This window comes from Chelmon rostratus, chromosome 2 (genome assembly GCF_017976325.1).
Source record: "Chelmon rostratus isolate fCheRos1 chromosome 2, fCheRos1.pri, whole genome shotgun sequence".
Lineage (NCBI taxonomy): Eukaryota > Metazoa > Chordata > Actinopteri > Chaetodontiformes > Chaetodontidae > Chelmon > Chelmon rostratus.
Genome location: NC_055659.1, coordinates 405,727 through 427,325, shown reverse-complemented (window position 1 = coordinate 427,325; position 21,599 = coordinate 405,727). Strand labels below are relative to the sequence as shown.

General features: G+C 48.5%; 1 protein-coding gene across 2 annotated transcripts in view; it reads right to left on the bottom strand.

Annotated features, from left to right (window-relative positions):
* The window catches only part of pik3c2b (phosphatidylinositol-4-phosphate 3-kinase, catalytic subunit type 2 beta), a 35,865-nt gene extending 17,244 nt beyond the window's left edge, over positions 1-18,621 (bottom strand). The window contains exons 1-12 of one of the 2 annotated variants that reach the window (XM_041948748.1): positions 18,350-18,621; positions 10,875-11,811; positions 8,749-8,849; positions 6,196-6,356; positions 5,908-6,028; positions 3,259-3,370; positions 2,859-2,938; positions 2,599-2,662; positions 1,844-1,990; positions 1,683-1,716; positions 1,176-1,371; positions 69-191 (exon numbers count right to left, since the gene is read on the bottom strand). In XM_041948748.1, the coding sequence (XP_041804682.1) occupies positions 69-191; positions 1,176-1,371; positions 1,683-1,716; positions 1,844-1,990; positions 2,599-2,662; positions 2,859-2,938; positions 3,259-3,370; positions 5,908-6,028; positions 6,196-6,356; positions 8,749-8,849; positions 10,875-11,729 (1,994 nt within the window). In that variant the 5' untranslated portion in view covers positions 11,730-11,811; positions 18,350-18,621. The remainder of the gene's footprint in view (positions 1-68; positions 192-1,175; positions 1,372-1,682; positions 1,717-1,843; positions 1,991-2,598; positions 2,663-2,858; positions 2,939-3,258; positions 3,371-5,907; positions 6,029-6,195; positions 6,357-8,748; positions 8,850-10,874; positions 11,812-18,349) is intronic. The other variant, XM_041948756.1, reaches the window with a different exon arrangement.
* Positions 18,622-21,599: the final 2,978 nt, after the last annotated feature.

The window sequence follows — 21,599 nt, the reverse complement described above, 5'->3', positions numbered from 1 at the left end:
GCAGGTGTGTACAGGTGAAGCTGTGATGTCACCATTCTGACAGGAGAGGAGCAGGTGACGGTACATACCTTTGGTCCCACACCACCAGGTGGAACAGGTATTTGCTGACCGACTGTTTGCTGGTGTGTTGTGGCGCACAGAGCTCCACCCCTCCATGAGTCAGAGAGCAGGACAGGAAGAAACCCTCGTAGCTGACCAATCAGAGAGCAGGACAGGGACACCATCAACACATCATAGTAAACATGATACATGCTAACATCAGCATGTTAGCATTGTCACTGTGAGCATATTAGGCACAGCAGTGCTTTGAGCTACATGCTAACATCAGCATGCTAAGTACAGCCTGGGGGACTTGACTGTGGCTGCTCAGTTATTATCTGACTTCCACAGCACACAGCTGCACTGCTGTCAGTTTTCTCTAATCACTGAGCACGTCCAGGTAGAACAGCACCTGAACACATCGTGATTGTGTTTCTGCTCCTGCACTTTATTTTCAGCACGAAAACTGAGCTCAGAGCAAAAGGAAGCAGGTGAAGGAGGTGAAGGAGACTGACAGCTGGACAACTTTCATTTTAAACCTCATCTTCACTTTCACGTCAAATAAGATACAATCTAAACAAACAGCCTGCAGGTGGCGCTACAGTCACAGCACCACACTGTATACTGACAGTACACAAACAATCTGCTGGATTGAATCTATTAAAGCTCTTTTTCACACTTTAAATTCATTCATCATTTGTAGAGTTACTAATAACTAAAGCTGTGAGAGAAATGTTAAATAAAATATTACATATTACCACACACACACACACACACACACACACACACACACACACACACACACACACACACACACTCAGATGGTGTGTGAGGCTGACAGCCAGGTGTCAGGCGAATCAGGCAGCCCGGCCTCCTCTCAGAGGTCAAAGGTCAGGTCTGGTTCCCAGGCAGTCAGCCCTTTGTTCCAGCAGAGAGAGAGTGTGTGTGTGTGTGAGTGTGTGATACTGGGGGAGGGGCAGCAGGAAGCAGCTCTCAGTCTGAGCTGCTTTTGTTTCAGGCTCTGTTCACTCTATGCTGCTCTGAGATCAGCCTGTAATGCACAGTGCAGCCTGTAGGGGGCCTCACACTCACAGTGCTGCTGTCTTATGGTTGTGTGTGTGTTTGTGTGGCTGTACCTGGCGGCCCAGGTGATGGGGATGCGGTGAGCGGCGTGCACGTTGAAGGAGAGCACGTTGGTGATGAGGCCGGCCTCCTGCACCGGCGCCGTGCAGCACTGACTCTGCGGCGTCGTGTGGAAGTTGGCGTTGAACGTGCTGCAGTACAGCTCCACAAGATCCAAGATGGCCGCCGTCAACTTCTCCACCACTTTCTCTGTGGAACGAGGTGACGCAGCAGCGAGTTAGGTCGGCTCTGCTGCGGGAAGAGGGACTCGGCTAAAGGAAGCACAATGATTCGCTGACAAACTGACGTTCGGCTCGACAGCTTCTCCGCCGATGATCCCAGTCATCGACGTTTGAACTGCGAACACTGAGAGCTGCGCTCCACTGGAACTACTCTGCTCTGAACAAATAGTCCCTCTCAAATCTCCACAGTGAGATTCAAAGCTGTGAGCAACACAAACTAACTCCTCCTAACTGCTCGGGGCGTCATGATGCAGCTGCTGTTGGTGCGATGGTACGTACCTCTGTTCTCTCTGACGGCCAGCACTGAAGCATCCTGGGAGGACAGACAGCGAGGACACGGTGAAGAAGAGACATGATCAGAGTGAGACGTCACCAACACGTGATGTTCAGGCACAGTAAAGAGGCTCGTGGGATATTTTCAGCGTGTCGGCGACTTTCACCTTCAGCACTTTAGGCTGCAGACGACAGGGGCATGCTGGGAGCTGGCTGAGGGCGGCGGTCACGTCAGGCGTCTCCACGGCAGCTAACGAGCTGCAGAGCGCCTTCACCGATTGGACGAGACGCTCCACGTGCAGCGGCAGCTCCACCTTAGAAGACAAACAGGAGGAGGAGGAGAAGAAGAAGAAGACACAACACGTCACCTGCTGCGTGGGAGCAGCGTAATGCTCGTCACAGGTGGAGCAGGAGCAGGTGGCCGAGCTACCGCGCGTGAATTGTGAAGCACTTTGAGACTAGAATACGCTAAATAAATACAGTCCATTTACTGTACAAACACTAATGAAACGTAACACGAACAACACACTTCACCAACGGCTCGGTCCAGCACGGCATGATGGGAAATGAGCCAACACAACATCTGCATCTGTCCTGGAGATCGCTAACTGGTAGCCAAGGATGCTAATGCTATGACTAACAATCAAAGGACAAAGAGCTGTGGTAACAGCATCAGCAGATATCCAGCTTCAGGTATCACACCTGGACTTCATGAAGTAAAATATGAAGTATGCTGACTTCAGCGTGTCAAACCAGATGAGATAAATATCACATTGTGCTTTTCTCTGTTTCAACGAGCGACTGCAGTCAGGTTGAATCTAACCAGGACACAGACGATACAGACCTCCATCTTTAATGATAACAGGTGAAAAGACGATGTGGTTACTGTGTCAGCAGGGTCTGACAGGTGTGTGAAGGCTACCTCTGACAGCAGGAAGGACTCGGCTTCGTTGTGAAAAGTATCCAGCAGCAGAGTCAGAGCCTCTCTGATCAAACACAGAACAGAGAACAGAAGCTTGAAAAACAGAAAGATTCAGTTTTTATTTCATCTGTTTCAGAACGTGTGAACTGGTTTATTTGAGCTGAATGTTATTAAATCTAAGGTACAAATCCTGTCAATCCCAGCTCTCCAAGTTCAACCAGGAAGAGTTCTGCGTGGAGGCACAGGCCCCGCCCCCTCACCTGGTGACGGTCTGTTTGATTGGACGCTCCTGCAGCAGGATGCTGTGGTTCATGGTGGACAACGTCTCGTCGTCGTCTTTCTGTCATTAAAATGTGAAAACAAACGGTCACGTTTGCTCCTCTGTGAATCTTAATGATCCACTTTCTGTCCACACCAGAGTCCTGACTGAAAATCAACAAATCTCACCTGTCAGGTGAAAACCAGTCCACTGACCTGACACTCTGCTATTGGCTGGGCTTTTGACTGCAGGTGGCACCACAGACCAGCCAATAGCAGAGAACCTTTTCAGTACCTGCTTCTCACCTGTAGGTGTGTGTGAGTGTGTGTGTGTGTGTGTGTGTGTGTGAGAGTGTGTGTGTGTGTGTGTGAGAGTGTGTGTGTGTGTGTGTGTGTCCTCACCTTGCGGGCCAGCTCTGTGCTGATGGCTGATCTCTTGGTGAGAAACAGTCGGACATCCCAGTCAAACTTGAGACACTGTTGGACAAACTCCAGACTGGCCAGAGTCTGAGAGCTGACAGACAGAGAGACAGAGAAGGGGCGAGACAGACAGAGAGAGAGAGACAGACAGACAGAGAGACAGAGAGGGAGCGAGACAGACAGAGAGAGAGAGACAGACAGAGAGAGAGAGACAGACAGACAGAGAGACAGAGAGGGAGCGAGACAGACAGAGAGAGAGAGACAGACAGAGAGAGAGACAGAGAGGGAGAGAGACAGACAGAGAGAGAGAGACAGACAGACAGACAGACAGAGAGAGAGACAGACAGACAGAGAGACAAACAGACAGACAGAGAGACAGACAGACAGACAGACAGAGAGAGAGAGAGGGAGAGAGACAGACAGAGAGACAGAGAGACAAACAGACAGACAGAGAGAGAGACAGTTCAGAATTACTCAGTTATTGTTTCACTGCAGGAAGTTCAGTCAAATTTAGCTTATCAGATGGAAACACACTTCCACTGACAGGACACACACACACACACACACACACACACACACACACACACACACACACACATACACACACACATAAAGTACAGTACAGCTGCCTCTCTGGGGATTTACACTTTAATGTGTGTGTGTGTGTGTGTGTGTGTGTGTGTGTGTGTGTGTGTGTGTGTGTGTGTGTGTGTGTGTGTGTGTGTGTGTGTGTGCGCGTGTGGGTTTCGGGGCAGCCACAGCTCAGCTGCACTCTGTTATTATGGCAGTCAGAGTCTGAACCACAGACCACAGATCAGTGTAACTGTTGTTTTATTATTCCTGTGGGTTCAGCTCTCTGGTTTCATATGAAGCCAGAAGAGACACAACACTTTAGAGATGATGATGATGATGATGATGAAGAGTGACACCTGTGGTCACACCTCAGGTGGGACAGCAGCTCGTCAAACAGAACCACGCTGACCAGATCTGTGATTCTGATTCTTCTATCAACAAAAGTCAGCTGTGAGATGTCCCACAGAGGCCACCGTACAGACAACACAGCCTTCGATTAAGATAACGACACGACTATCTCTGGCTCAAACACACTTCAACTCGAAAGGTCAAAGGTCAACGGAAACAAACTCAGCCATCAGCAACAGTACTGACGCAGGTCTGTGTGTGTGTGTGTGTGTGTGTGTGTGTGTTATGTAACCTGGTTGCTACAGAGCCCCGCCTCCTCACACCCTGCACGCTGTCATTGGCTGGGAGCTACACGCCCTCTGCTCAGAGACCAATGACAACTGTCAGAGAAGACCTGTCCCAGCCTTGAAGAAGCTCATCGGGGGGGCTGGAGGGTTCACCTGTCACAACATCATCCTGCAGGAACCACCGCCAGGTCACCGTTCCACAATCTGATGCTAAAATATTGATTTTACTTTGGCCTAAATTTGAATGTTCAGATTTGAAAAGACGAGGACCAGCAGAGGAAGCTCCTGATGACAGGAACAGTTCATTCTACGCCGCGTGGTCTGTAACATCAGCAGCAGCCGAGCAGACGGGACCTCGTCGGTTAAACACGGAGCAGACTGAAGGTAGTGAAACCTTCGTTTACAGGAACGAGGGGAAAATGTGCCGTTACAGCAAGACAACTGAAACCAGGCCGACCACAGACACAGAGGGGGGGTTTTCCTCCAGCTGAGTTCGCTGCTCTGACTCAGACGTGATGAGACACAGCAAGAAGTGACATCCACACCACAACATTTGAACTTTGTTCAAACTTTACATTTTTCTGTAAAAGACTAAAATCTGAGTAAAACATCTTCAACACAGCTGGAAAATAATAGAATTCACATAGAGGAAGACCTGACCCCCCCGCACCAGGCTGTGCTTAGCATTCTGTTGTTAGCATGTAGCTCAAAACACTGAGTTAGCGGTTAGCACAAAGTCCAGCTGAGGCTGATGGGTGTGTCATTAGTTTGCAGGTATTTAGTCATTAACCAAAGTGTTGGACTCGTTAACATGTTGACCTGATGGTGGCGCTAGATGAAAAGTCAGAGGTTCAATAAAGTTATTAAAGTTCATCCTGAGGGGAACATGAACATCTGAATCATGTTTCATCACAGTCCATCAAACAGTTTTTGAGATGTTTCAGCCTGAGTCAAAGTGAAGGACTGATGTTAGCATCCATAGCACTGCTAGCATGTGTTAGCACATCCAACACCTTCAGCTACATTGAGCTCAATCATCCAGATCAATAATCAGCTTCAGATCAATAATCAGCTTCAGATCAATAATCAGCTTCAGATCAATAATCAGCTGCAGTTCAGCCAGAACACAAAGGTCTGAACCCTGAGTCAGCTGCTAGCTTGTGTTTGTTATCGTTAGCTACCAGCAGGTAAAGACTGAACACAAAAGCGACTGATCAGAGATCAGTTCAATAACACCTCGTTCACCAACACCAGCAGGTCTCAGATCAGCGTGGAGTCTCTGAGACCATCAGAGCAGCTGCTGTTCCAGAATGAACTCAATGATCTGACCAGAACCTCGTCCAACCACAGCCGACAGCGTCTGACAGACAGCTGACGAAGGTCAGCTCCTGTTCAGGGACTGTGGGAGTTTTGATGTTCTTACTTGTTGAGGAATTCGTCGTGTCCGCACACCTTCAGCAGGTAGTGGTCCACGTCCATGTGATCCAGATCATCCTGCGCGTAACACAGAGTCTGATAGATCAGCAGGTCCACCGTGGAGGAACCTCGAACAGAGAGAGACACATGAAGTTCTTCAAGACCACGAACATCATGAGTGCTCGCTTTATCACCGAGCTTCATAAAACACAACACAACGTTACCCTGCAGTAATAGTCAGTATTTCTGTTATTATTGTTATTGTGGGCTCCGGTCACACCATGCAGCATCTTACCATCGCAGGTAAAGGTGAGAGGCTCTCTGAAGTGCTCGCTGATGACGGTGACCTTCACGCTGACCCCCAGACCCTGATGCAGCTCCTCCTGACTGACGGACGGCGACCAAACGAAGCCAGCGTTCTTCGAGCGGTCGCTGTGCGGCGACGCCGAACGTAAACTGCAGAGAGACACAGAGAGAAGAAGAGCAGTTTGAGTCGGTGCTCCAGGTACACGACAGGTGTGCTGTGAGGTCAAAGGTCAGGACAGCAAACAGTCATGTGACAGTAAAAGTAAACATGACTGACAACCGACAATATGAAACAAGCTGCTGCTGAGAACCCAGATCCAGACTCTGCAGCTCTGGAGGCAGAGACACCAGCAGGACGTCACAGGAGGACAGAGAGGACGTGGACTCAGTAACAGGCTCTAATGCAGGCATGTCAAAGTGCAGCCACACGGTCCTTCATGGAATCGGTTTGACACGCGTGCTCTAATGGGACATGAAGACAAATAGAGAGAGAGGAGGAGCCCAGTGCATTGTGGGAAACGTCCCGGGAGTCTAGGCGTACAGCAGCGTGACTCACCTGAGCCAGCCCCACCTGTGAGCTCCATCAGGGAGGAGGGTTTCGGCCGGCTCTTCCGCCTGGAGCCGGGTTGTTTGAAGGATTTGTGGAGCGTCTGAAGCGGAGCTCCACTGATCTGTTGAGGATCACAGCAAACACGGTGGATCGCTTCTTCCTGATCTTCTGTCTCTGGAGGGGCTGAGACACTTCCTGTTCACAGATCCTGAGACCGGGTGGGGGCCATCGGGGGAAGGCTGAGCAGATTGTTGTTTGATGTAGGAGCAGGTGGGGGTATGGTTTCCTCCACAGCTGAAAACCTGCGTTGTATCTTTTCAGCGCGCCTCCTCTTTGCTGCTCTGGTTCTTGGTCACCATCAGTCTGGTCCTCCAGGACTCCTCCCCCTCCGCTGTAGGCCTCCTGCTCGGCATGACCAAGCTGCCAGTGTTTGAGCTGAGACACGGTGAGTTCATCCAGGCCAGACGGTAAAACAGTCCAGAGTGTTTTTAATGTGCTGTTTGCACCGTTCCAAAGCTCTGCTGTCTCAGTTTAACGAGGTCCGGCTCGCTGCCCTCGTCGCAGGGAGCTGCTGCTGAACACATACGATGATTCTATGAGACATTATTAGATTGTTAATTCTGAAGCAGCAATGTCAGAGCAGCATCTTACTGTTGGAGCAGGTGGAGCTTCTTTCACCTACGTCAAATACAGTTAGCTAGTTTAGTCCAGTGGTGTCCAAGTGGGGTCGGGCCCCTCCAAAGGGTCACCTGATCAGTCTAAGGGGGTCGTCACATGATTGATGGGAAAGAAAAAAAAACAAACCTGTTTTCTCATCTTTAACTTCTCGTGATTTTGACTTTTTCTGCTTCCAGCTCCGTCAGTGTGTCTTTGTGTGTTTTTTGTCTCAGTAAACTGAATTCTTTCGGCTTTTGGACAAAACGAGACGTTTAGAGGCGTCAGCTTGAACTCGGACAAACCAGGACGGACATTTTTCACCATCCAGGTGGATCCATTTAGAAAATAACTGACAAATTAATCAATAATGAAGATCATCAATTGCTGCAGCCCGACTACAAACAGATGAATGCATGCTGGGCTCAGCGCCCCCCAGGATGACTGTGATTGGTTTAAAGAAATACAAACGAGCCAGGGTGCTGGCCCACAGCAGGGGGATAACGGGTGCAGCCGGACACACGGGTACTTGGTAGAGTAGACTTTTATCAGGTGTATCAGGACGGTACGTCGAGCAGCCGGCTCATCGAGTGGATCATTTCTCCTCGTTGTTCCTGGCAGGTTTGCTCCTGGTTCTTCAGGTTTTTTGGATGACTCAGTTTTCAAACAGTGCTACAGGTTGAATGAGACCTGGACTCTGACCTGGTCCTGGTCAAACACTCCTGTGTTGCTCTGCGGTCATTGTCCTGCTGACAGCTGAGCTCAAGCTTCAGCGCCTCTTCAAAATATTCCTGCACAAATTTTAATTCCACTTAATCCAAAAAAGTTTCAGCTGCAAAAACTTTGCTCCACGTTCACAAACTGAATTCACACGTTCAGATATGAGCACACAACTTCTTCACCTGCACACAGCAGGTGACACACAACAGCAGGTGACACACAGCAACAGGTGACACACAGCAACAGGTGACACACAACAGCAGGTGACACACAGCAACAGGTGACACACAGCAACAGGTGACACACAACAGCAGGTGACACACAACAGCAGGTGACACACAACAGCAGGTGACACACAACAGCAGGTGACACACAACAGCAGGTGACACACAACAGCAGGTGATACACAACAACAGGTGACACACAACAACAGGCTGACACGTTACCTGTGAACACAACTTTACAAGATCACAATATTCATGAGCCTTAATCGCTTCAGTGTGTGTCTCTGTACTGTGTGTGTGTGTGTGTATATCTGCACTGTGAGCGTGTGTGTGTGTGTGTCTGTACTGTGAGCATGTGTGTCTGTATGAGTGTGTGTGTGTGTGTGAGACTCACACATCCAGCATGTGACAGAAAGCAGCCACCTCCTCGTCTCTCTCCTCAGACACCTGGAAGAGTTCATATCCAAATCCACTGACCCTGGAGGCCAGAGACACCTGTCAATCACACACAGAGGCAGCCAATCAGAAGAGAGTTCCACAAGGCACAACATGATGAATGTGACCGTCTTCTGTGTAATATGTACATATACAGTATACAGTTGTTTCTTTCTTCCCACTGCGGTCACATGCTGCTGTAATGCCCAAATTTCCCCAGCTGGGGATAAATAAAGTTTTATCTTATCTTATTTTTATAGTCGATCAGGTGATGAAGAAGCAGACTGGTTACTGTGCTTGTAAAAAGTGGCACGTTTCTCATCAGTATGATGTCAGAATACGTTTCTCCTGACTCAACCACTCGAAAGGAGGCGTCATGAGGTCATTAGTTCAGTGGTGAAATCATCTGAAACATCTGCCGCTGATCTCGGCAGGTGAGACAGGCCAGACTCAAAATCTGCATCACAGCGAACCAGATTTTAATCCGGCCGAGACGTCAGCGGGTCCTTCGGCGTCCGTCAGGACACGTTCATGAACACACGGCTGAAGGAAGGTGGGCGGGCCATCAGATCTCAACACGGCCTCGATGGTCCACAGATCACACAGGACGCATGTTAATACCAGGTGTGAACGGGGCCTGATATGATGACAGATGGAACCTCACCTGTTTACCTCACCACATACCTTTGTGAGACCACCTGTCACCTGTAGAATGCTACGAGTCACCTGGAGATCATGTGGGCCAGCGCTGGAGCTGCTGATCTCACCATCATGGTTTGAGATCACAGCTGGTCCAACCAGTCTGACTGCAACACACTGTGAGAACTGATCCGCTGTGAGAACTGATCTGCTGTGATCACTGATCCGCTGTGAGAACTGATCCGCTGTCAGGTTCGTCTCTCTGTGTTTTCTCTGATCAGGAATCAATAACTTGTAAATGAAGAGCAGTCTGTCTGCTACTTGTGTCTAGACGATGTTGAACAGCAACACATTGATCCATCTGTTTATTTTGTAAAACGTTTAAAACAAATATATTTTTTATTATTTATATTATCATTTATATTATTTATTTTGTATCACATCATGATGAATTTAATATTTTGGAGTTTTGGTCAAACAAAGACATCTGACTTCACTGTCATCTGATGTTTCATGGAGCAAACTGAGAAATCCTCAGAAGATTCACCAATAATGAAGCAATCGCGAGCTGCAGCCACACCAACACACCTGCTGTTGAAAGGTGGATTTTTTTCTCTTTTAACAGCAGTTTCTTCGGTCTGTATGCTAAGCTAGGCTAAACACAGCCTGGATGAATCCCCATCCTGGACACAGATGAGCTGATGTGAAACACAGGACTCAGCTCAGTGTTTGCTGTAAACAGGGCGTGTTTACCTGCCATTCAGTCGTAGTCATGGTAACCAGCAGGTAGCTGCCAGCTGATTTTCCATAGCGGCAGGTAGCAGAGCCCGGTTTCCAGAGCGACCAGCACGCCTGCGTCTGACTGGTGGTTTCCTGTCTGTCAGAGACCCCGATCGAGGACACTTCACACACTGTGTATTGATCAGTTGCTCTTTGGAGACTCACTGGATCACCCTGAATGTCTTCTGATGGGTTTACATAACGTTTTTTAAGGCTCACCTGCCAGTCAGTCAGCTGGGATTGTAGCATTTGATTGGTCGATCAGTTTCAGCTTAATATTCAAATCATGGTAAATAACAATAAAACCACAAGAAACTAAAGTGAAGTAATCAGTAATCTAATAATTGAATTCATTTACAAACAGCTCAGTACTGCCACCTCACTGATACTGGAATTACTCTGATTACTCTTCATTTCCTGTGATATCAGCGACTATTTTCAGCTCTTTGTTATGAGCTTTACTGAAGACGCCGAGGGAGGACGAAGACTTCCTGTCCCGGCGAGTTTGGACAGACTCAGACCGTTTTAATGAGAATTTAAGAAGAGACGGACGCCACTTTTAAAATGTTGTTGTTTTCTGTCCTGCACATGAAAAGAAAATCACCCTAACCCAACTGACACCACAACATCTGCACATCACACAGGTAACAGGAACCTGGTTCTTACCGGGTCTGCAGACACCCGCCGCTGGTTCTTGTTGCTCTTGGGAACAGGTACGTACGTCCTGGGCGGGACTTGAGGCGGGAGGGTCTTACTCCGAGCCACAGGCTTTCCTGTTTGGTCCCCATTGGCCCTCCGACCTCGAGGCGCTTGTTGGCTCCCGTTGAGTCGGGACAGCGAGTCGTTAATGTTGTCGTAGTTCAACTCCCCCGAGGTCACTTTGGGCTGATCCACCTCCGGCGTAAACAGGTTCACATTGCGGGGCACGGTGGACCCTCGAGAGGGCAGGAACGGGTTCTCTGACCCTGATGACGGGGGGATGGGGTTTCTTGGAGGGATGGCGGGGGGTATATCATCTGGAAGAGACAGGAAGCCTTTGGGGAGAATCCCTGACCCAGACTCAGTTGAGTCCCCGAGGCTGGAACCTGAGCAGTTCCTGAACTTGTTGGCCTCAGGACTGTCCAGGATGTACAGGGACTCTTTGATATAGCCTCCCTGAGGAAGGGGCGCCCTGGCTGGGAGGGAGTGTGAAGACTGTGACCCTCCAGGCTGGTTCAGTGAGGGGTCAGACCCAGAGAGGCCCCTCAGCAGGCTTCCTCCTGTGGGACCTGGACTGGACTGGCCGGGGGTGGGTCGGGGGCGCTGGATGGTGGGATTCGGGGTCTTGGAGCGGGTTTGACTGGCTGAGTCGGGGGTCTGGCCGGTCCCGGTTCCACTCTTGTCCTGTCTGAGTCTGGAGAGAGCGTCATACTCCATCTGCAGGGCCTCGGCCAGGACCAGCTCCTTCTGACTGAGACCCAGAGCCTCCAGACAGCTCCAGCCCGCCTCGCTGCTCTCCTTCTGGGTCTGAGCCGCCGACATGATGCCTCCACAGCAGAGAGCGAGCAGGGAGGAGGGAAGAGCTCAGCTGAACTACCAGAGCCAGCGAGGACACATGGAGCTGCTGAGGACAGAGCGGACAGAGAGGACAGAGAGGACAGACAGTGAGATGTTGATCCACCCACACGTCACCATTTCATTTCTTTCCCTCCCCAGCCACCACTCAGCTGAATCAAAGTGGAATAAAGTTCAGTTTATTCTCGTAGTCACATGATGATGACGTCATGTAGCGTTCAGTATGTTCATGAAGAGCTGCTGGCGGACGTCAGATATTAAAAACCATCTTTCTCAGTTTTTGGGGACAGAAACTGTTCAGACACAAGCTGATAAATCAGCGTCTTCAGTGACGGACGACATAAACTTTAAACTTTAACTCTTGAATCTGGCTTCAGTTTGCACAAACTGTTCTTACATTATTGACAATACTTGTTTGTTTTCACCTCCGATGCCTTCATGGAACGCAGACAGGCCGGAGAAAACTAAAAGTCAGACGCCTTCAGTCTCACTGTCCTCTGTCACTGAGTGTCTCTTCAACTGAGACGTCTTTGTTTGTCCCAGTTCACAGAAACACAGCAGAGACTCGCTCAGGATGCGAGTGAGGAAGGAAACACAAACACAATTAGGAGGAAAGAATGAAACGAAGGGAAAGGGGAACCATGAGGAGGACCGGCTGGGTCAGGTCAGGGATAAGACACCCCGTCCTCAGGGTCGTGGTGATAAATGAGTTGAGGGGAACCAAAGCGGCCTCATACAGAGCTGTTTTACTGGATCACAGATTGTGTAAGTGTCCCTAATGAAGTGGACAAACTGTACATATGTGTAGAAGACAAAATGGGTCAGGCAGGTCTGGACCACAAATCTCTCCTCATTCCCTCCTGTTCTTTGGTTTGACCAGATTTAAATTACTGTGTAGAGGTTTGTCCATACTGCAACAAAGAGCCAAACAGATCATTCATAATTCAGTTTACAGGGATCACACAAGTTCACTACTCTAAAAATCAAACGTATTAAAATTCAGTGACCTGGTTCATTTTCAAACTGCACAAATCATTCAGAAAGAATAACTCACTTCCTGGCAACATTTAGAAATAGTTTTTTAATAGAGATGGGGATTTGAAAATAAAACTGGTTTATTTTACACAACGTTAAAGGTTTTTCTGTGCGATATGTGCGATGAAGCTGTGGAACGAGCTGAGAGTGGAGCTCAACTGATGCTAAAGTGAGCCAGTTTAACGAGGTCCAGAGAGGAAGACGATCACCGCTGCTCTCACTGACTCTCCAGCTGTTTGTTTATTTACAAGTATTTCATTTGTTTGTAAATACGTCTGACTGTCATACAGACTGCCGTAGAACACCTGGAGAACACCTGGAGAACACCTGTTGAACACCTGTTTACACACCGAGTCATTCACTGTAATGAATCATGACAATAAAAGCGAACCTTGAACCTCCTCAGCTCAGACGGCGGGGGAGGAGCTGCCCTGTCGCTGCAGGGATCTCTGATCTGTGATCAGCCAGATCGCAGCAGATCACTGCGTTTGTAATCAAATGTGTGAGTCGTGTGTTCACCGTCATCCGAACCGAGTTGATCACATATCGTCGTCGTTTGATCTGTAGTCTCCACATACACATACCAGAACTGATACCAGATCAGTACTCAGCAGACAGCTGCTGCAGAGACAGACAGATCAATACAGGCGTTCAGGTTCAGACAGACAGTCAGACAGACAGACAGAGAGACAGACAGAGAGACAGACAGAGAGACAGACAGGTCAGTCAGACAGTCAGACAGGTCAGAGAGTCAGAGAGACAGACAGTCAGACAGACAGACAGACAGACAGACAGACAGAGAGACAGACAGAGAGACAGGTCAGTCAGACAGTCAGACAGGTCAGAGAGTCAGAGAGACAGACAGACAGACAGACAGACAGAGAAACAGACAGAGACAGACAGAGACAGACAGAGAGACAGACAGTCAGAGAGAGACAGACAGAGAGACAGACAGAGAGACAAAGAGACAGACAGGTCAGTCAGACAGGTCAGAGAGTCAGAGAGTCAGAGAGACAGACAGACAGACAGACAGACAGACAGACAGAGAGACAGACAGACAAACAGACAGAGAGACAGACAGTCAGAGAGAGAGAGAGACAGAGAGACAGACAGTCAGAAAGACAGACAGACAGACAGACAGACAGTCAGTGAGATAGACAGGCAGGCAGGCAGACAGTCAGACAGACAGTCAGAGAGACAGAGAGAGAGACAGACAGACAGTCAGACAGACAGTCAGAGAGACAGAGAGAGAGACAGATAGACAGACAGACAGACAGGTCATCATGTAAACTTCTCTCCATGAGCAGAGAAACTGGCCAATCACAGCTCTGTTCACATTAAAATCACAATAAAACACCTAAAACATCTTTCATGGCACAGACTGACGTGTCATGTGACGGCTGACTGCGGTCTGATTGGTCCGTCTCCATTTCAAAGCCCGGGGGGTTATCGTCAGTACACAGAGGGGGAGGGGAGGACACGGACGATGGGGGTGGGGTAGACACAGAGCTGTTGTCATCATGTGTCCCCCCACAGAGAGGAATAAGCCACAAAGCAGCTGTGTCCCACTTTCACACGCAGCAGTGTGGGCAGAGCACTGGTGGGACTGGTCCGAATGTTCCGGACCAGTCACGCACCTGACCCTGCAGGTGAAGAAGGTCTGACAGTCAGCATGTCAGAGGACAGAGCAGGACAGGACAGCAGGACTGATGATGGACACGTCCTCTTTTTTATTCCACACATCCTTCTGCTCAAAACCTGCCGCCTGCATTACCCACAATGCAACACTCACTGACAGCTGTGTGCGAGGTCGGTGTGTGTTATGTTAGCAGCGGCTAGGTTTGCTCAGCTCACGTCTTTCTGACTTTACACCAACACGTTCAAATTTATACTACTTCAAAACATGCAGGAGAACTCCACCACACCTGGAAACACCTGGAAACACCTGGAAACACATGCTGAGGTGGTAAACCTCTGGAGCTCACTTTACAACACGCTCAGGTTCTGGAAGCAAACAAACATGAGATGACCTTTGACCCATGTAGCTCTGTCCTGTTGAGCTCTGCTCACAGTGAAAGGTGAAGGAAAACTTGTGACATGTGTTTGTCTCTGTACAGAAACAAACTGACCTCAGATCAGAGCAGACAAAAAACATGCTGACCTGGTGGCCCCACACAGGTGAACACAGCACCGACCAGCGAGAAGCTCACCAGGTGAGCTGTTAACACCTGGAAACACTCCTCTCACCAGAAACTGGAGCTCCAAAATGTCTGCAGAGAAGATCAGTGTGAAAACTCCATGACACGAGCATAAAGATACAAAGACGGCTCACCTGTCTGTCTGTGTGTCTCCTCACCTGTCTGAGCACTCACCTGTCTGTCTCCTCACCTGTCTGAGTGCTCACCTGTCTGAGTGCTCACCTGTCTGTCTCCTCACCTGTCTGAGCACTCACCTCGCCGTCTCCTCACCCGTCTGAGTGCTCACCTGTCTGTCTGTGTGTCTCCTCACCTGTCTGTCTCCTCACCTGTCTGAGAGCTCACCTGTCTGAGAGCTCACCTGTCTGAGAGCTCACCTGTCTGACTGTGTGTCTCCTCACCTGTCCGAGTGCTCACCTGTCTGTCTGTATATATCTCTAGTCGCCTCCGTCAGCCCAGCATGGTGGAGATATATTCACACAGCCGGTAGTTTTTGCTGAGAGTTGTTTCTTCACTGCTTCACTGAGTATCCTGTTAGTAAAATGTGTGTCTCTCCTGCAGCGTGCCTCACCTGCAGCGTGCCTCACCTGCAGCGTGTCTCACCTGCCTCAGTTACAGTGTGTATGTGTCAGGCTTTTATTGTGAAGCTGTAAAACTTATTTCATCTTGTTTCAAACCATGTTAGAGTCACGTTGCCATGCAACAAAGAGCATCAGCTGGTGGAGCTGTCATGTGATTGGACAGTGAAAAAGAGGGCTGGTGAGGTAAACCTCCCCCAGTGGCTGGCTGAGTGTCCGTCCCCCACCAATCAAAGCCATGGCAGCACTTAATGCTACCTGTCCAGGTCCAGTACAAGCAGTGAAACAGGTTGGACACTGAGCATGTCCTGTTCGCTCTGTCCTCCATCACCTCAGACACACCACCTGTCTCACCAGCTTCCTCACATGCTGCTGAGTGAAGACGGGCTGTTTGGACGGCTGTCCTTCAGTGTGGAAACACAGTTCTGATGCTCATACTCAGGTAGAGGAATGAGCTCTGAACGCAGGTATGAAAATAAAGCTGAACTCTGGACAGTGTCCACAGAGTCACATCCAGACCTTGTCCAGATTTGCACATTAGTCCATGTCAGACGCGTTCTCACTTCCTGTTTGGGTTCACATCTGCAGTTTGTTCAGCAGTGCAGGTGTGACTACAGCTGGTGTGAATATGTCCATTAAAACAGATGACTTGTTCTTACTGGACGTACGATTGTGTGGACGTGTGTGTGAGCGTGTTTGTGTCACTGAGGTACAGGAGTCATTCAGATCTAACAGCACCCTCCCTGAATACAGGCATCAAAATATAACTAAACCATAATAAAAGTCGGTCATGACTTAATGAGCAGGGGAAAATGTGGGAGCCAAGGTGAGACGAGTTGAGAACCAGTCGTTCTCAAACTGTAAGGAAATAAAAACAGAAAGTTATTTTAGTTACTCTAGTCTGACTACGGATATGATAATCTCATTCAGTATGACATCACTTCCTGAGGAGACCCAGAAGAAACCTCCAGAAATCCACTGAGGAAGACTCAGGTCAGGAGCAGGACTGAGAATCTTCATGTTTTTAAGTTTTCTTCAGCCTCACAGTGATCCAGTGATAGCTGTCTGCAGCTAGCAGGAGTGCTAACAGGAGCTGCTAATAAGAGCTACAAACAGGGGCTGCTAACAGGAGCTGCTAAAAGGAGCGGCTAATAAGAGCGGCTAATAAGAGCTCCTAGCAGGGGCTGCTAACAGGATCTGCTAACAGGAGCTGCTAATAAGAGCTCCTAGCAGGGGCTGCTAACAGGGGCTGCTAACAGGAGCTGCTAATAAGAGCTCCTAGCAGGGGCTGCTAACAGACTGTTGATGGAGACAGTCTGGCTGAATTTGGACAGGCTAAAGTCTAGCAGAGAAGATGGATCTAATGGATGGATGGATTTAAAACTGACCACATTTTGTTCCAGTTTCTTTCCACTCAGCCAGACTATAAGCTCGTTCTCTATCAAGAACAGTTCTGCTCTGCCCATGAGCAAGGCACCGGCCTCGTCCGGGTTACCGCAGGGGACGCCCCACTGCTTCTGCCAAATATCTACGACAGACCAGCGACGAAACTTCACCGGAGACACACATCAGTGACAATTCCACACAGTGTGAATGAACATTTACCTTTGGATCAGCCTGATTTTAACACACCTGTCAGTGATGTCACCACCTGCAGGGCGGGACATCTGCACCTGCCCCCAGCCAAATGCTGTCAGTGGCAGGTAGATGTTCACATTTTAAAAAGTCACTTTCACAATGACCTCATCTCACCTCACCCACATAAAAAGTTCAGCTCGTCTTAAAGTGTCAATAAATACCTGAATTCAGGCCAGGAAATCCACCTGTTTGGAGGGTTCGTGGCTCGACAGGTGTATGTGACGTCATAGACACGTCAGGTGAAAGGTCACTGCGCCTTTTACATCGATTGTTAGCTTGTTTGCTATTTAGCCTGTGCTGTTCGGATCGTAGTTGTTTTACTTCGGAAACACAAGTTTAAGAGTGAAACTGGAGAAGCGGAGACACAAAGAGCGCAGACAGACAGAAACACGTGACGAATAAACATTTGTAGGAAATGGGAGACTCATATGTGTGGAAATGTGTCCAAACATCTCTGTGACAGCTGCTGCTGCAGCTGCAGCTGCCAGCAGCCTCCCGTCTGTCTGCTGCACCGTTTCACCCAACACACAGCCCAGTCCCGTGGAGCGAGCGTCCAACCAGACTCCATTCAGATATCCGGCACTTTTACATGGCCTCGGTCACCGGCTAACATCCGCACCGGCCATGGGCAAAATCTGAGCGTCACTGCTGTCTTTTCCATCCGGATACATCCATTACATTAACTCGTAGTAAGTTTTAAAATGCTTTGAACTTTAACCATCGGTTCGACTTCTGTTCCTACCGGGTTTTTTCCACCCGCAGCCTCCCATGGAGGGCGGTGGCGAACAGCCCAAACCACTTCTGTAAGGTTAACTAAGATCTATTGCAGTAACCAGCATTTAGGTGGATTATGTATGCGCCGAATTTAACTGCAGATCACAATGATTTGCAGAAAGTCATCAGACATCGTCGAACGACAATCATAATTGAACACACAGCGGGGGTGCTCTGACTGTCAGATTTTTGAATGGAGTTTGGTCTGACCTTCTCTTCAAAGAACGGCACGTCTGCTGAAGCAGCGGTGAGCAGACTGCAACTTCACCCGCCGCTCAGAGAAATGCGTCAGAACATTTTCATCATCCGAGCAGTGTTCGCTAACGTTAGCTAGCAACTGCTAAGTCTCCAGGTGGGAAAACCTTACCTGACTCTCGGTTTATGGTCGCCGGGAGCGGGCGGTGGTTGCCATTTTAAAGTGGTTTACTTTTCTGCCAAAAATCACATCGATCCTCCCCAGCTGCCGATTCCTTGTCTATGCGTCCACGCACGTGAGCAGTCTCCAGTCGGACGGTATTCCACACATTTAGACGGTGGAACCGGATGACCGGCTCCGCTGTGTCAGCCTCTGTTTACGGGTGAAACAATGCCGCCGCTGTACGAGGCTCCGGCGGCTCTGGAGCCCAGGATCTGCTGAGGTTGTCGGCTTTGCGTCAGTCTCTCTTTGGCAGCTGCCGGACCAGCGGCGTCAAGTCAGACATGACGAACCAAGGCAGCTTCCGGTCACCTTTTCAAAACAAGCCAAAACTGAGTTGTTCAGCAGTTTGTCAAAAATTGTCAGAATATTGCAGTCCAGTTAGTATCATTTCCAGATCAGAATCCTGCGGAAATATAGAGTAATTACTTCTATAAATAGTTTGATTTTTAATAAAATGGAAACGATGTGACCGCAAAGGAAAAGTCGTCTACTTCCTGTAGGACGCTGGCTGATTCTGTCTGACTTGACTGAGCCGAAGAGGAGAAATAGCGACAACCGGTGGACAAAACCTCAGTGACCATTAACCTACCACTGAGGAAGAGTTGTCATTTAACAGCAAACAGAGGTCAAATAAATGAAGATAAACATTAAAGTTTCATAATAAATGTAGAGACGAAGATGGTATAGACACAGTGTTTGTTTAAAGGCCCCGGGCCAGTGTTTCATGGTTCCCAGTATGCACACAGTTTCTTTTCACTGGTTTCTGCTGGCAGGAAGTACCTTGATGTACCTGCGGGACTTATGGCGTCACAACTGGGAGCCAATGGTGGTCCAGTGTGTCACAGATGTGTGATGTGGAAACCTGAAGCCTCCACAAGACCAACTCTGAGAATTCAAGGTTCAGTACCTTACTGCCATATCAACATGCTAATGAGGAACTTGGTTTGTTAAGTTCCCACAAAGCACAAACCAGCTGGGATGAAGGATGCTGTGGTAGCCATGCTGGTTAAGTGTGCTGACACCATCACCCCTCCTGCTGCTGCTTCACGGTGGAACCACACCTGAAGACACCGTCTGTTCACCTCCTCTGCATCTCACAAGGACAAACAGCTCAGATCTGGACTCATCAAGCCGCGGTCCAGGTTTTCAGTGGTCTAAGGTGCAGTCCTGGTGTTTCTTGGGTGGAGTAGTTCTCATCCTCAGAGCATTGCTTCACTTCTACACCAGAACTCTCCATTTCAGTGCTTCTCCAAACTGGGGCAGTGACGACCGCCACACTCGTTAACTGAAGATCATTCCAAGTGAAGATGAGCTGCTGAGAGAACGTCAGCGGCAGGGGGGCTGCAGTGATGAATGTAACTGTAAAACATATATAAATATATGTTACATGAATGTAATTCCACGTGTTATTCCATAGATTTGATGTCTAGTGTAGAAACTCATACAAACGAAGACAAACCACTGGACGAGAAGGTGTGTCTGGTGTTTGTCTTTATATGTTGCTCATATAAAGACTTTTCATTTCATGTTGTCTGGTATTCAGTTTAAAGGTTGCTGCTGCTGTGTTTGAAGTACAGATGTGATGGCACAAATGATAAAAATGATAATACACTGTTTCCCAAACAACAAAGCCTGGGTGTCCCCTGAACTGAAAACCCTAAAGGGTTTTTAAGTCTGGGGATCGAACTGAGTTGAAGAGGATGCAGAGGGAGCTGAAAAGAGAGATCAGGAGAGGCAAGGAGAGCTACAGGAGGAAGCTGGAGGAGCGCCTGCAGGGGAACAATACCAGAGAGGTTTGGAGGGGCAACAGACACAACTCAACCAGCTGCCACCTCCAGAAGTTCTCAGATGATCAGCCATCGTTGGATGTCTCACAGGGGAACGATTTGGAATACAGGGAAGTCATCACTAAGACTGGTGTGGACTAAACCACCTGCACATCAATGCAAGACCAAGGAGATGGTGACAGAGAAGCACCACAGACTACACCGGTGGGCATCAAGGGATTTGACATTGATACCTTGGAGGAGTACAAATACCTTGTGTACACCTCAACCATAAACTGGACTGGTCCACTAACACTGATGTAATTAAGGACCAAAGTCGTCTCCAACTGCTGAGAAGACTGAGGTCCTTTGCAGTATGTAGGACATTACTGAGGACTTTCTATGACTCTGTGGTTGCATCTGCAGTCTTTTGGTCTGCTGGGGCTGTGGAAGCTCTGAGAGGGACAGAAAGAGACTGAACAAACTGGTCAGGAGAGCTGGTTCTGTCCTGGACTGTCCTCTGGACACCACTGAAGATGTAGGTGAGAGGAGGATGTTAGCCAAGCTGACATCCATCATGGACAACCCCTCCCTCCCCCTGCATGACACAGTGGGGGCCTCAGCAGCTCCTTCAGTAACAGACTGCTGCATCCACCCTGTAAGAAGGAACCACAGGTCCTTCATACCAGCAGCTGTCAGATTATTCAACTCCAGCATCACTGAACATCAGACTGTGTTGATGCTGTCTCCCAAACATATCTGTTGTTTTTTGTCATTCATGCCCACATACGCTCATATCCTTCACATTTTGTGAAGTATTACATATTTTTCCTGTTTTGTATATTTTCTTCTTCTGTGCAATAGAATAAACACTGTTTATTATCATTATTGATCTGAAGCCAGCTTACATTTTGTACTCTAGTGGCAGCAGTGTTCTCAGTATTACCACGTGCAGTGGGTGTAAAAATCTGTTAATTTCTAGCAGTATATTTTTATGGCTATTTTTCCACAGTTCCACAGCAAAGCATATTTTTTAAATATATATTTTTCTACATATTGTTTTTCTTTTATATAGTTGCTTGTATAATATGTACATATATATCGTAAACTTTTATTTTGTATTTTGTTTTTTGAATTTCTCTCTCTCTGTTGCGACTTCTCTGTCCAGCTGCTATCACGCTGCTGTAATGCCAAATTTCCCCGGCTGGGGATTATTAAAGTTTTATCTAACTTATCTGTCCTCCCTAACTTCAGTCCTGATGCTGCAGCTTATGAAAGCTTGGTATCACAGGATGTGAAATCGAATGGAAAATGTGCCCTGGACACAGTCGGTGTCTCCAGGCGGCGCCGTCAGACAGCAGCGAACAGTCGTCTGACGAGAATAAAACCAAGAAACGTCAGGATTCTTGTCCTTTATTCACTTCACGTCAACA